This window comes from Lingula anatina, chromosome 10, assembly GCF_051362555.1.
Source record: "Lingula anatina isolate TDL-2025a chromosome 10, LinAna3.0, whole genome shotgun sequence".
NCBI classification, from domain to species: domain Eukaryota; kingdom Metazoa; phylum Brachiopoda; class Lingulata; order Lingulida; family Lingulidae; genus Lingula; species Lingula anatina.
The window spans coordinates 17,171,853-17,189,096 of NC_141776.1; the positions used below are offsets into that span (position 1 = coordinate 17,171,853).

At 37.2% G+C, this 17,244-nt stretch overlaps 1 protein-coding gene across 1 annotated transcript; it reads left to right on the plus strand.

Annotated features, from left to right (window-relative positions):
• The first annotated feature begins 4,786 nt into the window (after positions 1 to 4,786).
• On the plus strand, positions 4,787 to 14,554 carry LOC106171734 (alpha-1,6-mannosylglycoprotein 6-beta-N-acetylglucosaminyltransferase A). Its single transcript, XM_086997457.1, has 13 exons — positions 4,787 to 4,880; positions 5,415 to 5,669; positions 6,187 to 6,360; positions 6,478 to 6,538; positions 6,835 to 6,937; positions 7,465 to 7,608; positions 7,954 to 8,105; positions 8,655 to 8,779; positions 9,185 to 9,352; positions 9,941 to 10,087; positions 10,202 to 10,320; positions 10,499 to 10,677; positions 11,461 to 14,554. Exons 2-13 carry the CDS (start codon positions 5,508 to 5,510, stop codon positions 11,724 to 11,726), a joined length of 1,800 nt encoding a protein of 599 aa, XP_086853583.1. The 5' UTR covers positions 4,787 to 4,880; positions 5,415 to 5,507; the 3' UTR covers positions 11,727 to 14,554.
• Positions 14,555 to 17,244: the final 2,690 nt, after the last annotated feature.

The following is a 17,244-nucleotide window of genomic DNA, read 5'->3' on the forward strand; positions in this document are numbered from 1 at the left end:
ATTTTGTGAATGTGCATCGGTTGTGTAGGTAGTCAATAGATCAAATGCTTTTCTATTTATCTACTAATCGTGTTATCTCTGAAAGCGCACGGAGACGGCAACGACGGCAATGATGACGACGACAGCAGACGTCTATTACAGGTGATTGTTTGACAGCTTTGTCGCCTTGTTTCCTGTATGTATCTACACATATATAGAAAGCTAGACATGAATTCAAAGACATTCTTTATGAGGATAGCTAGGGCCGTGCTTAGACTATCTCACGAAAAAGTGGAGTTGAACAAAGACAAGTGTGGGGTGCAACACATGAAAAAAAGCTACATTTGACGCATGCTTTTTATTTCTCCAGGCTGGCCTACATCTACAAGTGTTGACGACTGTGGTCATGGTACTCACGTGGCCGGTATCATCGCGGGAACCAATTCTGGCGTGGCAAAGCGTGCTAAAATCATTTCCGTGAAGGTTTGTTCATGTTCTTGGTGCGCTCTTTCCGATATATTGAATGGTTGTCTGTGGGTAAAAAAAAGAGTGAAAAGCACTTGGCAACTCTCCGTTGTTAACTTAAGTCTCGGTGGGCCGTTCCTCAAGTCTCTGAACGACGCAGTCGATGATCTACTCGCTGCTGGAATCCCCGTAATTGTTTCAGCTGGTAATTACAATGAAGACGCTTGCAATTACTCTCCAGCCAGTGCGACCGGTGCACTCACTGTTGGCGCGTATGATGTCTATTACGGTAAGGCTAGTTTCAGTAACTATGGTTCTTGCGTAGACTTGCACGCCCCGGGGGTGGATATCGGATCTGCTGACTACCAAAAAAACTCTGGATACGTTAAAAAGAGTGGCACCTCCATGGCAGCCCCGTTTGTGACCGGCGCCGTGGCTGCCTTGTTGCAGGTCCTCAGAGATGGAGGGGATATCAACTCACCCTGTCCCCCCGCCGTCAATTCCGCGAACCATTACATCAAAGCTATGGCAAAAGACGGTAAACTTTCCGGGGTCAATGAAGCCAATAAGGTTTTATATACTCCATGCCTCTGATTTTTTTCCAGCCAAATAGAATCAACGTACGTATGTACTAGATCTACACGATTTGGCTTTCGATGTTCACACAGCAGACTTCTCCGACGGTAAATTTATATTATATCAATAATAAATTTATCACTGCAAAACAAGTTCATGCGTGCCATTCTTTCTTTTCTATAATCTAATTTTCATTGACATTTGCCTTTTTCTATGCAAAATAAACAATCTATCACGGATCCACGTCAATTATAGAAGCAAAGGTTTGGCTCAGAGAGGTACATTACAATGCTAGTAATGACCGTACGTTATAATAATTGGTGTTAATTAAAACAATCGTAAAATATAAAAGATAAGGTACATTAGTCCGTCTTAAATACATGTAACAAAGCAACAATAATAACTAGACTGCAACTGGCTGACGCCAGTGGCGGAGGATTCCCCTGATAAATAGGTGTGGGAATGCTTTCGTCAATCAATAAAAGATAGTGTGTAATAGTTTATTGACCTAATGACCCCTTGACTTAATTGTGAGTTATGTTAACAAACTATTCTAAGGCAGTATATCTGTATAATAGCAGGTATATGGAGGTAAGACATAGGCAAAAATGACAAATATAGATAAATTGACCTTTGAACTTGAAGGTAATGGGCACTTACAAGGTCATGTGAAGGTCACGGGTTAAATTTGACCCCTTATTCTGAAAGAGCATGTGCGAATTGGGGGGGGGGGTGTCAACAAAACATCACTTTTAGCACACATCAGTATTTCTCCATGAAATAGCCGAATGACCTTGAAAATGAGGGTCAAGGTCAAATTTGACATTTGATTAGGCTGTTTGGGGTATATGTTTGGGGTAGTTTACTATAGCATGCTATGACCAAAAACCAGTATTTCATGGAGAAATTACCAAAGTCGCGATTTCTGTAATGTCATAAATATTTAAAAATCTATATATAAAAAAAATTAGCAGTCGCTATGAAAGTTTGGCTAACCTTAGATAAATATATAGGGCATCATTTGCCACTAAGAAAACACGATCCATCCGTCTCTGTATCATTAACGCTGTTGCCACAGATGAATTCTGGGAAACGCTCCGCTACGCGAGTAAAAAGCACTGGCCCGTTTGCTGAATAATTGATGGAATCGTAGTGTCGAAAACATCTCCTTTATCCATTCACCAATGAAACGATTGCGTGGTTGGAATTTCAAAACTGCACTGTTTAATTTCGTTGCATTATCATTTGCCCAAGCGGTGACGTTTTCGAGAGAGAGTCCAAGCGCTTTAGAAGTATTGTGTCAGTGTCTAAGTATACCCCGCCGTATAGGTAAAGCAACAATAAACGTACCAAGTCAGTCTCGTGAGCAAACCAAAATGGGCCTTGGACAAGTGAAGGCACTTGTTCGAAAAATGTCACTGTATATGCTTTGAATGTTTCTGGATCCAGTTGCACCAAACTATATAACACGTTTTCCACTGAAATGTTTACAATCTTAACATCAAAGCCTCCCTGAAAGTATAACAATTTGTTCTCCTGACATCACTGTTCTGTAAATACGTACTTTACCACGTGGGTAAAAGAATGCTCTCAAGGGAACGATGATTGATTCCGTGGACTCATGAATGGTGTCGTATACATCTGATAAAACGTTTACACAAATTCTTCATCTCATTCTCTTTCTTGATTTGTAATAATTTGATCTTTTTGGATAGTTTCCCAGAATGTCTTTGTAGTCTCGCATCGGGCTTTTGACTTGAAATCGGAATCATAAATATCCAACAGGGGAATATGAGGCACCGGAAACAACGAACCTACAATTAAAAAAAGACGAAAGTAGCTTGGTTAAAAATTTAACTCTAATTTGCAATAGACTTGATAGAAATAGTCCCCATATTCCAGACACAGGCCTAACAGTAATTGTGCGTCACAGACCACGTGACCTCGTTGCTCATGAATATCCAGGCCTAGTGAACAGGGCCATTTCTGAAGCTCGATATTTTCAATATCAATTAAAAATGATATTTTGATGTAAAATTGATAGTTAGACGGTGATAGTTGGACATTCACCTTTTCACCGTTCCATCCATTCTACATTCCCTTTTCCTTTAATATTGTTGAGAGCACTTTTAACTCATATTGCCAGTGTACAAGGTATTACCATTAAGATACTTCAAAACAGAATGTCTGAACCTGTACAACCACATCCAGATACAGCATATTTTAACTGTCCAAGTTTTTTACTTTGCTCATTTGAAATTTGAAACGATTTCATAATTTGCACCAATCAAATAAAGAGAATCAAACCATAGCATGTATTGTTCACTAATAACACCTTTATACTCTACAGCAACCTGTTAACGTTTGAACAAAAGCTAATTACAAATAAACTTGTACAGTATTAAAGTTGCAAAAATGTCCGACACCGAAGTTTTCGACTCTTTGGAGCATGTCGTCTTTGTTCATTTTTAGTGGTGGCCAGTCAAAATTGATAGTTAGACGGTGATAGTTGGACATTCACCTTTTCACCGTTCCATCCATTCTACATTCCCTTTTCCTTTAATATTGTTGAGAGCACTTTTAACTCATATTGCCAGTGTACAAGGTATTACCATTAAGATACTTCAAAACAGAATGTCTGAACCTGTACAACCACATCCAGATACAGCATATTTGAATGTAAAATACCCGGTACACGCATTTTTGTTTTCTGTACATACCTTGCAAATCCGTTAAAGTTAATACAAGAGCCATGCTTAAGCATACTAACGCCAATAATGCAATTTTATAGGACAGTAGCTCCATGCTGTTGCAGGACACCTACTTGCTCTCCGGACACTTTCTCATACAATATTAATAGAAAAAATAATCCGGGTATCTTCACACCAGAGTGAGTATGGTTTTAAGTGCCCGATTTAAAGTACCATTTAAAGTGTCGTTTAGAGTGCCATATTTAAATATATCACTCTCTCGTGGATAGGTAAAACAAAATTTTTACTTGTGGTCAATGGGTTTCGCTACATTATAAAGACATGTATTTGGCAAAATAGTCCATTTCACTCCGTTTCTTTTATGCCAAATACTTATCTTAACATTTCTGCTATAGCAAAAAACGCTTCGGTACACGAAGATCCTTTTGCTTGCTTTATTCACAACATCACGCACTTCTGCACATTGGGTGACCACTTATCGTCAATACCGATGCTTCGTAAACTGGGGTGAGAAAAATTTACCAACATAAATGCCTAAATTTAAGGAAAAGTGTCTAATATGACTGCCATTCAAATTTAAACTGTTTTAAGTGTTTTGAATCACAAATTTGGGGATAAGATGTGTAATGTCAGTAATTGACAGCCACGACTGAATAAGGGGCGGGGGGGGGGGGGGGTTGTAGAGTAACTGAGTTGGTTGACATGACATAATACCTATATTTATCTATTTATTTGTGCTCTGTTGTAGTTAGTTGAGCTTTCGTTGGTTCTACCTTGTATGTAAAGGTGTTTATCAATAAAGAATATGTCTATCTATTATATGAGCAGATGATTGTAATGTAAACGGTGAGAAGGTGCCTGGAGATTGAATGAGATACCGGTAGACATATTAATAAGTCGGCACGTGAATCAACTGGAAAATAGTTTATAAATAACATGAAAGAAAATAAATATAAAATTGTGTATTTGATACATATAACTCCCTGTGCAGATTACCAGTGAGAACAGTGATGACGTTTTGATCGTCTGACCTGATATGACATCTAACTTCTGGCCTAAAATGACATGGCGGCCATTTTATGACCTCATATTACACGCCTCCAGATTCTAGTTCGGACACTACAGTTGTGTTTGTTTTGCAGCGTTGATGTAAGTAGGGTAGACTCTAATTATGAGTGTTTGTGAATAAAGAGTTAATTATCAACGGGCTTTGCTCTTTAGTCTATCTCATATTGACGGATTTAATGTGTTGGTTTGTGTTAGTCGAGGAGGGAACGAATGAGGGAGAGGGACGTTATGCCGTTGGTGATCCACAGTCACTTTGCTTCGTACTGGTGAATCTTCATCAGTGCGTGATATTGTTTCGATCAGTTAAATCATCCTTTTCTTATAACTCTATTCTTATCAGTATTTTCATCTTAAAATATGAGTAAAATTAAGGTGAAAATAACTCCAAACTTTGACCCAGCTCAGCAAGTCAATAGACTCGATCAGTAAGATGTAATAAAACCCATCAATTCAATCATGTTACCAGTACAATGTCTTTTAGCTACTACTACTGGTCTCAACATTTTCATCCTACAGCCTGGAAAACAATCCCAAAATTCAGACCGGCATGTTAATTATTGCACAGTTTAACAGATTTAAGCCATTTTCACATATTTTATTTCCATTCTATCACAGTCCTTCAGGTGCTCATCAATGGGTTAAGTTCTGTCAGAACGCTTTGGGAGTTGGGTGGCTTCAACACATGTACCAGTACAGCAGTGCCACAGCATGGCAGTGGTGAAGGTGAAGCCACTTCGTCTCTTGGCCTTGCTGGGGGGCGCTCTGGTCATATATGGCGTAGTGCAAACTGCCCTGTGGATGAAGAGATCTGTCCCTGAAGAATTGAAGGTTGACGTTGAATTCCAGAGACGAGAAGGGCAGGAAGTACAGGTATTACCACATACCTCTAATAATTGTTCAAATATTTATTTATTTATTTATTTATTTTTAAAATAGATACAGGGATTTTTTTTTTTTTTTTTTTTTTTTTTTTTTTTGTACAGCGGGCTAGCTCCAGGCCCTCTTTGTTTATGGAGGGGAAAATATAACAAAAATGCAGGATACCAATTAATGATATATATTTAAGTTCTTGAACCAGTGTTTGAGGTTATTTCTGCAGACCTCCATCAAGGAAACTGAATTCACATAAATTAATAATTAATAAATCATCTATATAGAGTCAAGTTAAGTGTGAGATGATACACTGTCACCTGAGCAAAATACATGGAATGCCAGTATGCCTCATGCATGCCTTAATGAGAGGTATTCAAGGCACATATATCATGAAAGTGTGGCAGTGTGTTGTTTGAAATACAGAGAGAACATACTCAAATTTCACCAAAAAATATCAATAACAATAATCATTAACTTTTCTGATAACGGTTTCTTTATATTGTTGTTTTACCAGGCTGAAGTACGGCTAGATATCATGGGTCTCCTGGTCCAGCTCGTTCACCCCTGCCCTGGCAAGCAGTTTGATTGGATGAGGCAAAGAATAACACGCATGTGGCCAAAGTGGAGGAAAGCAGCCATTGAACTGAGGGATTCTGGGAAGATTAAACTTGGAAGAAAGAGAAAAAAGGTGATTTGTGTGCTGTTATTGATAATTGTGATGTTAAGTTGTATTAAAAATGCAGTAACCCCCTACTTTTGAAAAAAATTGATTAATTGATGCTATATACTGTAAATTTTTCTACAGATTCTCCTGCACTTTGGAACTCTAGCTCAGGGAATAAGATTAGATGAAAAGGCCTTTCTTGGTGAGTAGCATGTGTTTTTTTTAATGAATACAGTCAATTAGCACAATAACTGAATGTAAGTATTATTTTAATTCTGTGATCACAAAACCCAAAGCTACTTTCTGTCACTATTAACTTTTCATAAATTTAAGTCAGCAATTTTCAATTTAGATCATCATTTCCTCGTATTTTTCAGTCGTGCACAAAATTAACCATCGATCCTCTCACATGATGCTGGTTTTGAAAATGTGATCAAGCAATTGTTTATGTTTGAGAAACAGGGTTAACACCCTCCCTCCCCCTCGGTTTGTTTTCAGGTGGCCCACTGGGGGAGCTTGTACAGTGGAGTGATCTGATGACAACTTTATATATCCTGGGGCATGATGTCACCTTCACCACAGAGAAAAGTCAGATTGAGTAGTAAGTGTTAATTACACGTAAATGCATGCACACACAAACATACACACGCACAATGTTTGAGGACACGCACACCTGATTGGGGGACACACAAACATAAATATGGGAGACTTGAACACACATTCGTGGGCACGCACACACACACATTGCTCCTGGTTTATCAGTATGACGAACGTCTGTCTGTCTGCAGTGTTAAAGAGAATGTCACTTCTTTGGGCCTAAAAATTTACTGAACGATAATTTCTAGTCATCTATGTGTCATTTTCTGTGCACTTTGATCGCTTAGGGGTCAGTGAGAGTGGATGTTGACATGACTGGTGTTTAGCATGCTCTGCTGTAACAGTGTAACAGTGGACTGTCATGTACACAGATGTCAGTGATGTCAATATCTGGTTGAGAAGTACTCTGCTTCTCATGTAAACATCCAGTTGTTAAGATTCCCACCTCACACACACACACACACACACACACACACACACACAATTTTAAATTGCAGCAACAGAAAGTCACAATTATTATTTTATTTGTAGTCTGCTGACCAATTATCATGACACTCTCCAAAAGTCTACATGGAGAAAAAAGAAAGTGCCCTTTGACCTCATTTATACTGATATTTATGGAATCAAGCTGTTTAAAGAACAATACCTCCAAGACACAAGCCTAGGCCCATCTAGGTAAGTTGTTAATTTTTCTACGTAATATAATTTTTTTTTGCCTGTTCAACAAAGAAGAATACTGTAAAAGATAATATTAAAGTCTTTTACGACAGGATAAAAATTGCTATAGCATTGTTATTAAAAGCACAGTCAAGAGATGAAATATTGGTTGTGTGAAATGATGAAACTATAAAAATGAATATATTTCTTTGCAATTAACGGTATCAAAGACTATTTTATGTTTCCTTTAAACTGCCTACATACATAGTGCAAGAAATTTTTTTTAATTTGGTTCCTGATGCAAAATAAACATTATCCAAGAAAAGTAAAAAAAAAAGTGCATTGTTCTTCACTATTTGATAGGTGTCTCTTCCGTGTGTTGGACTCGTTTGGCACAGAGGCGGATTTCAACTCCTTGACTTACGCACTGGCTCACCACAGACAGGAAAACCCTGCCAGAGTCTGCTTCTGGTCCTGCAACAACTTGGAACTGCAGCAATACTTCACAATGTTTCGTAAGTTTATTCTGCTCTAGTCTTCTGAGAAGATCAACATTCTAAATTTTTCACTAATCTGCTTGGTATAATAAACAATTTTTTATATCTGTAAATTCTAACTTCATTATCATAAAATAACTAAATTATTATTACTCAAAAGTACAATCTATCTTTGATGCCCTTTTTCAGCTAAAATAAAGGCCACCAAAGATGATAACTACTTTCATCTAATTTTTTAAACTGCAATAAATACAGTACTTTGGGCTCACCAAACATACTAGTACATGTATGGGCATGTGTTGTCTCAACTTTTAACTCCTAATGTGATGACTTGGACCCCATTCCCAGAGATTAGATCAAAATAGATCGACCTAACTCCCTGGGGGTTCATGCTTAATAGCTGTCAGCCGAGCGGGCACGGAAGTTAATTATCCCCTTACAGCTTGTAGTAGGCGGGACGGACATTTAAGCTGGATTATCTGACAGTAATCTAGTGAGACTCCCCACAGGGATAGATCGATCTAAAATCTATGGGAATGCACCCATAGTGTGATGACTTGGTTTCAGCCCACACACCAGACAACTCCTTCATGGGTTTTGTAATTGAGAAACCAGAGCTGAACAACAGCCTTAGTGTGGCCAGGGAGCCCAAACAGGGCCTGATATATGCCAAGCAGCATTACATGTTTAAGGTAAGATTAGTGTGTCTGTCTGTCTACCTGTGTGTGTCCGTCTTTCTGTTCATCTGTCTGTGTGTGTTGTGTGTGTGTGTGCGCGTGTGTGTGTGCCTGTTTGTCTGCCCATGTGTGTGACGGTGTATGTGTCTGTCCGTTTATCTGTGTGTGTAAGTGTCTTTCTTTCAGTTCTCTTGTTTTTTTGTATGTGTGTGTATGTGTATGTTTGTGAATGTATATGTGATAGAGAGTGGAGCGAAGTGTATCATCATTTGTTTCTTGATTTCTGTCATTACGCCAATCATGTAATTGGCATTATTTCCGTTTAATAATGACCCTTAGTTTCAGCTGGTGGCACTTACTGGATAGGCAGCTTCGCCTCTCTGATTCTGTAGTTTTGTCATCCAGTGTGTGTTTTTCCAGGGGAAGGAGCCATACCTGGATATCTTGAAGGAGTACTTCACATTACACGGGACCAGCAGTCCCTCGGTTCTAATACCCAAAGAGGATGAGGGGAAGGTTCCCGATTACGTACAAAATCATGGCGTGCTCCAAAACGCTGAGTATACCCAGTTACTTTATCAGTCCAAGGTGAGAGAAGTTGTTCTGCTTGTTTTGCATGTACTAAAATATTTAGTGCTTGCATCAATGTATTAAACATAGTGACGCACTAGCATCAACACTTTGTTGTTGTGTGCTGATGAAGCATGAACATGTGCGCACACACAAACACACACTTGCATTGACCATAAGGATGTCCAGTTTCATCTCAATTCTTCTAAATATTTTTGCTTCACAAAGGTGAATACTGATCTTTTTCCCCTGCTACCTGTTTCACTGTCCAGTTTTGTGGCAGTACAAGAAGCATGAAGGTGTGTGTGTATGGGGCACCTTTAAAAATAGTTATATTATTTCACAAAAGAAATTCAGTCAGGTTCCCTGCTAGCTAAGAACTTAATTGCCAAGGTTACATGGTCACGTGGACACATCTTACCCTATCAGGGACAGTGTCACAACACTCTTATGGACACATGCACACATCTTACCCTATCAGGAACAGTGTCACAGCACTGGGAATCCTACTCAACTAAGCCAGGAAACGGACTTAAGATTATTGTGAAACCTTTTTTTTTTTTAAACTGGTACCTGGTTTATTATTATCATTATTCTGTGTTCTAGGTATTTATAGGTATGGGCTTCCCCTATGAGGGTCCCGCGCCACTGGAGGCCATTGCAGCTGGCTGCGTCTTCATCAACCCCAGATTTGACCCCCCACACAGCCGCAAAAATAACCGGTTTTATAAAGAAAAACCAACAAACAGAGAGGTCTGCATGAAATCTTTGTTCATTCTTTATTCATTATACAATATTTTAATGAACAAAATTATATTATTTTATCAACAGGCATGGGATTAAACAAGTTTTATTACTCTGTTGCAGATTACAAGTCAACATCCTTATATTGAGCATTTTATTGGGGAACCATATGCCTATACAATTGATATAAGCAACCAAACAATTTTGAGAAAAACTGTGGAGAAGATATTAGCCACAACTGAGGTCGGTAATAGTTAAGATCTAACAGCTGCTAAATTTTAAAATTATGAAAACGTTTCATTGGTGAAGTTGAATGGTCTAATGCCTTTATCATATGTGTTTGCCCAGTGCCTCCTTAAAATTAAATGTGCCCTTAAAAAAGAAAAATATGTAATTCCATCATGTAAAGTTACATGTATGGACTTCGGGATATTTGCCCTATGAATTCACAGAAGCAGGGATGATAGAGAGAATGAACTATTACGTGGAGAACCAGGACTTGTGCTCTGTCCCGAGAAAAAGCCACATTCCAGACTCCGCCATTCACTATGTGTTAGGAGAGCCAGGAAAGTCGTGCAATGAAGTTTGTAGGGATCAGGGTAAGTGCTTACAGAGAATGGGGTAAGTGGGTGTAGAAAATGGGGTTAAAATTGTCTTTATTACCATTTAATTTGAAGACAGTTCAGGCCTGTAGCCAGCAATTTGAAAAAGGGGGGTTCTTTTTCTGAAAACCTGGACCTTTAAGCATGAAACCTTCATGTACCTAAATAAAATTTTACCCAAAGGGGACCTTTTCCCGACAATCATCATCATCATCATTATTCACTCTTGGGTGGAATGGCACAAGTAGCTGCAACATGCGTAGTCCAAAATTGTTTCCGATTTGCTATTAAAAATTCCAAGGATTCCATTTAGTTGCAGACCAGTACAAATGTGAATGAGTAGTTTACTGTACATGTGGTCTGTCCAAATATGTTACCTTGGAAACAATTTGGTCTAATGTGCAGGCACAGTGCCCAGCAAACTGGAGTCTTCTTTTCTGATAACGGATTTTAACAGGGGTAACAATCTGCATATGCAGGGACAGTCTCGCCAGCTGATATTCAGCACTCAATATTGAGTCAGTATTTATTCTTGTGATTAAGAAGAAACTTATCAGAAAAAATAAACACTTTCTAGGTAGCTTAACCTGAATATTTCTTCAAAATTTTCAGTATTGGCTTAAGTACTTGCTGAGGATATTGTTACATAATTGATGATACATGGTGAATGTAATATAGTAAGTAAACTGAAAAAAAATTTTATCAGAGGAAATATTTCATTAGATTTTTTGAAAAGAATTTTACTTTCTATCTCATGAACATATTTTCAATTTATTCCAGGATTTATATGCGCGAATACACATTTCCCAGCTATGAACAGTGAAACTTTTCTACATCAGATGAAGATAACATGCGACATTAATAAATTCATCTCGGACATTGTCCACCCCTCGGTCATTAAAGAGACAGAGGACCACTGGACCTGCTTCTTCCAAGCTGATGCGGATTTGTTCAGTTGCGCTGGCAGAAAAACAAGCCACAGAAGAGCGTGTTCATGTAGGACGTTCAAAAAGGACCAGACTGCTCTTTGCGATACTTGTAGTTGATGGCCTGCCTTGAGCTAAAATTGTTGCACAGGGGCGGATGGAAGCAGTCTTCTGGGACTTCCAGAAAACTGTGAGAATTTTCTAGGTTTACATTGACAGGTATCTGATTTTATGTCGGAAGATGGTCAATAGTGGAGAATTGAAATACCTCTAGATTTAGTTCATATTTTCTATTAAACTCGTCTAGTGATATGAATCTACCATGGTTATCAACAATATCATTTATGAAGAAAACTCCGTTTCGCAGCCATTTTTTATAACATATAGCTCTATGGTTAATTTTTATCTTGTCGTTTTTCTATATCGGTTGTGAGAGGATTTCTTCAACAGTTGTACTAGGGTTATTCTGTATTTCTTCCCAAAAGTCAATCACGTCTTGCCAAAAACTGTTATTCATTTTTATTGACCTTAAGCCCTCACTTGTTAGGTTCCAAAAATTATCTTTTCCATATTCTTTGAGTTCGTTTGCGAGTATATTTTTCCAGCTACTCTTGTTTTTTGTGTCGAGAAATCTCTTTATCCAGGACAATTTTAGTGATTTAGCAAACAATTTAATTTGTGGCACCCTGAGACCTCCTTAACTATAGTCTGATATCAGTGTTGTCCGTTTAATTTTGTCAATTTTACTATTCCATATAAAATTAAAAATCATTTGATCCAATGTTTTGAAAATTATTTCGGAGGGATTCGGCAACACTGTCAGAATTTGTACCAGTATTGGGAAGGCTAATGTTTTTACTATTGTTACTTTTCCCATTAAAGATAAATTTCTCAACGACCAGTCCGACATTAATTTTTTCATCTTATTAATCTTTTCCTCAAAGTTTACATCATAATAGTTATGTTTATTAAGTTCATACTTTATGCCAAGCAGTTTAAAGTTTCCCTCATGATTCCACTTGATGTTCTCCGCAGTTTGTATTTCTTCATAGCACCCTCGTTTGCTTCTGATCCAAACTGCTTCGGTCTTGTCAAAGTTAATTTTTAGGCCAGAGCATTCGGAAAAAAGTTTAATTACCGCGAGTGTTTTTTGCAGGCTCAATTGGTCGTCCAAGAGAGTTAGCGTAGTGTCATCTGCATATGAAGTAATCAGGTACTCGACGTTATCAATTTCTATTCCATTTATTTCGGGGTCTTTTTTAATTGCTGCTGAAAGTAATTCAATACATAAAATAAATAAGTATGGGGAAAGAGGGTCGCCCTGTCTCACACCCCGCCTGACCATAAAGAAATCAGAAAGATGTCCATTATTTTGAATTGACGACAAAATTTCAGAGTATAGAGTTTTAACCCAATTTATTATTGTTGGGCCGAAATTGTAAAATACTAAAGTGGCATGTATGAAATTCCATTCCAAAGTATCAAAAGCTTTTTCATAGTCTAGTAGGAGGAGGAGACCGGGTATTTGAACGTTTTCAGTTTTTTCAATAAGGTCGAAAATCAACCTTGTGCATTCACCAATAAATCTCCCTTTTACGAACCCTGTTTGTGTGCTACTTATTAACTTATTGAGATATCGTTTCATTCTATTTCCTAGCAATTTATTTATAGCAATTTCCTCAACTACATGAGTATCCAAAGTATTATTCCGGTCCAGTGGCGAAAGGCCATTTTGAATAATGGTAAACGTTTAGAAAGCATCTGCATTAAGAACAGCAATGCAATGAAGAGTGTCCCAAAGCCGTCCAGATACTTTTACCAAAAATACATCCAAGAACTTGAAAAAATCCCTAGAAAAGCAATAAACAAATGGCACACAGATATTGGGGAAATTTTAGACGAAGAGAAATGGCATTTGATATTTAGATCGGTTTTTACCGAGATAGATGACACAAAATTACAAACATTGCAATTTAGAATTAATCATAGAATTTTCAGCACAAATTCGTACTTAATGAAAATAAAGAAAAAAGAATCTCAGCTGTGCGAGTTTTGTAATATTGCCAAAGAGACAATATATCATGTATTTTGGGAATGTCCATACGTACAAAATATCTGGACTTGCCTTATTAATGCTATAAGGGAAAGTATGAAGATGAATATAGAGAGGCATCCCAATGTGTTCTTATTTGGTCTTGTACAACAATTCAAGATAGAAGGCCTGTATTTACTTACATTGATAACTAAGAAATACATAAGCATATGCAGGTCCAGATCCGACCCCCCCACTTGGGTAGGGTTAATACAATATGTCAGATGCTATGGGAATATTACCAGGTTCTCATTATACATGTATCCTCAAGCGAAACGAACTAACATACAACAGATTTGGCTAAATATTGATAAGATATTAGCGGAATAACAAAACAAAACTGTTTATAATATGTATTTTTATTTCTTGCTCAAAATAAGATCAGTATTTCAGTGACTGAGCATCTGTATTATAAGTATTTGTGTGCACTACAGTGTGCGTGCGCCTTCGGATGTGTGAGGCTGTATGAGAAAAAATGTGTGTACGAATGTGCATATACACTATATTACATTAAGACACAATCTATTATATCTCTAGTTCTTATAGTGGTGCACAGTATCACCTTGCTTTGTTGACATATTGTTCAGTTTATAATGTGCTCTTTAATGTACTGAAGAATTTTGTATATTGTATTATACGTTCTACAATATTAAAATAATATTTCAGTGACTGTGCACCCATAAAAGTGTATATATTGTATTAAGTTAAAACTGTACTGATGTAGTGTATTGTTTTGTATTTGTACTGAAATGTGCTTTCTGATTCTGTGATGTATTGCATGTTCTCGTATGTTTGTCTTCTTTGTAATGTGCTGTATTGTGTTTGTATATGTTTAATAAAAAAAAAAAAAAAGAAATATCTCTAGATCTGCCCCTGGCTATACTGCATTTTAAAACTCAGTTGATAATTAATCTTGAATTCAAGAGCAATTTTTGTACCAGCTGCTAGTTTTTAGGATCCTAGGAGGCAGGATTTTTTTGTTTTGTTTTGTTTTGTTTTGTTTTGTTTTTTGCCGAAAAAATTTCTCCGGATACTGCTTCACGAAGTAAGTTCTGAAAATTGGTCCTCACTTTCAGGCCGAAATAATGGTTTACTTTGACTTTGACCCAAATTATATTAGCTGTAGTCCAGTAAAATGAGGCAATAATTGTACCTATTTGGTGTTAGGAAGGGTAGAGCTCAGCAGCCCCCTTTTACCCCTATTGTTTGCCTTCGATACCTCATGTAAAAGTAGTCATACCCAAAAAGACGCTTCATAGTCATTAACTAATTTAGATTGTACTTTTGTACACACACTATTTTGAAAGCGTTTTATTTTTTCAGGGATGTGTCTGTGTATTTTTTTCTAGTTGTAGTGCAATGTTTTGATATATAGTATTAAAAGGTTGTGTGACATTTTATAATGTGATTATTTTTAGAAGAAAGAACCCCCCTTTTGCTGGGAAAAGGTCCTTTCTGGGTAAAATTTTTTCTAGGTGCATGAAGGTTTCATGGTAAAAGGTCCACTTTTTCAGAAAAAGAATCCCCTTTTGAAATTGCTGGCTACGGGCCTGCTGTATGAATTTCAATAAATACAGTCTAAAAATATTGTTCTGTACAGAAGTTTGAGGAAGGCACGTTGGCTGATAACAGTTCATACTGGTGTAATACTGGTTATGTATTGGGGATGAAACCAAATCCATCAAGTCTGTGTAGTAGTAGTTTATTTAAGTAAATGCGTGGCAACATAAACAACAAAGAGAAATGCACAATCAAAAGCATACAAATGTACAATTATACGGTTCTGCTGATAAATAAATTATACATTTAGGTACTTGGAATACCCTTTGTACATAAAATCTACTACAAATCCCAAGGGGCCTTCACACACACACACACACACACACACACACACACACAGGGAGGCTTGATGTTTTCCTGCTAATTCTGAGTTTACTGGATATAACGGTTGCCGAACTATGATGAGGTGGATATATAATTATATATATAAATATTAAATAACTACAATTATTAATTTTATTATAAGTAATAGTGTCATCATGATCATCCTTTTGCGGAATGGGAGTGGTAGCTACCCTCCACCAGGGCGCCAGATTGATTTTTCACAGATATTTACAGCTATGTCTCTAGATAAATAGACAGTCATTTTGGCTCTGGATTTTTCCGTTTTTCCCTATATAATCTGCCACCCTGGTAGAGGGAAACGGTAGCAGGGGCATGCTCAGATCAGAGTAGCTTCCATCTCGCCATTCTTAGTGTTTTATTTGGTAGACGACACACGTCATTCACGTGGGTGTTTGAACAGCCAGAATGTGGTCTGCCTCTTAAGACTTTCCACCAGGTGATGTCCCAGGCCCGTAGCCAGGGGGGGTCCGGGGGGGTTCGAAAGAACCCCCCTTTTTGCTGGAAAAAGGTCCACTCTGGGTAAAATTTGACCTAGGTACATGGGGATTATATGGTAAAAGGTCCACTTTTTCAGAAAAAGAACCCCCCATTTGCTAGCTACGGGCCTGTGTCCATAGATATAAGCTTGGAGAAAGGTTGATCTAATGTGTGGATACAAATTTTTCCGTGACATTTGTATTAGTAGTTTTTTGTTTGTTTGTTTTCTTTAATCGCAGTAGGCTTTGCCATGCATTACGTTTATTTTAAATGTCGGTGCCATCCTTGTTTTAAATATTAATAAGTTTTGTAACGCGCATTGGGATTTAATGGAATGTGTTATTTAAGCTAAAGTAAATCTTATTTGGCCCGAATGTTCGTACTTTGGTCGTCTTCGTTTATTATCCATAAACTTGGAGGCCAAGATTTTGTATTTTTCTATTTTTTATATTCATATTTTCTCAGAAAACCTCGTTTCTATATTACACGGTCTTAAAATTACTATAGACTATACGTTATTTCATGTTGATTGTAATTACAGTTCTGTATTAATACATGCTATAAATGTATTTCAGGTTTGTATTATTAACTATTCCGGGCCATGGTGGCTTAAAGGGTTTTGATAGACCACCCTTGTTATAAAATAATTCCCATTTTCGTATTTGGCTGTACTTATTCATTTTGAAAATTCCTATTTTCTCCTACTTTTGAAGAATTTATTCCCTATACTCTAAATAAAAGGTCTGATAAACACCATCCATTGTGTCTGTGCATGTGTACAAGTACCTGTCACTGTATCACGAAAAAAGGCAATTATTATTTTTCTTCGTTTTTAATAAAATTTTGACGCTAAAAACGGTATGTGTATAATTAAAGCTATATTATTATTTTTTTTGTTTATAAGGGGGGGGATATACTTATGCCCATAATCGTAAAATGGAAAAAAGCATTCTAAATTTATTTTTTAATCCTCTAAACAGGCCCGTAGCCAACAATTTCAAGGAGGGGGGTGCTGTAAATATAGCCCTTTTACCCTGAAAGCTAGATTAACCTACATCAGTTTCAGTTTATTTTATTAAAGTCTCACCCATAAATAAAATTAAAAACAATAAAAGTTAAAACAGTCATCAGGCAGTTCTATAGAGCACTATGAGAGACTAAAAA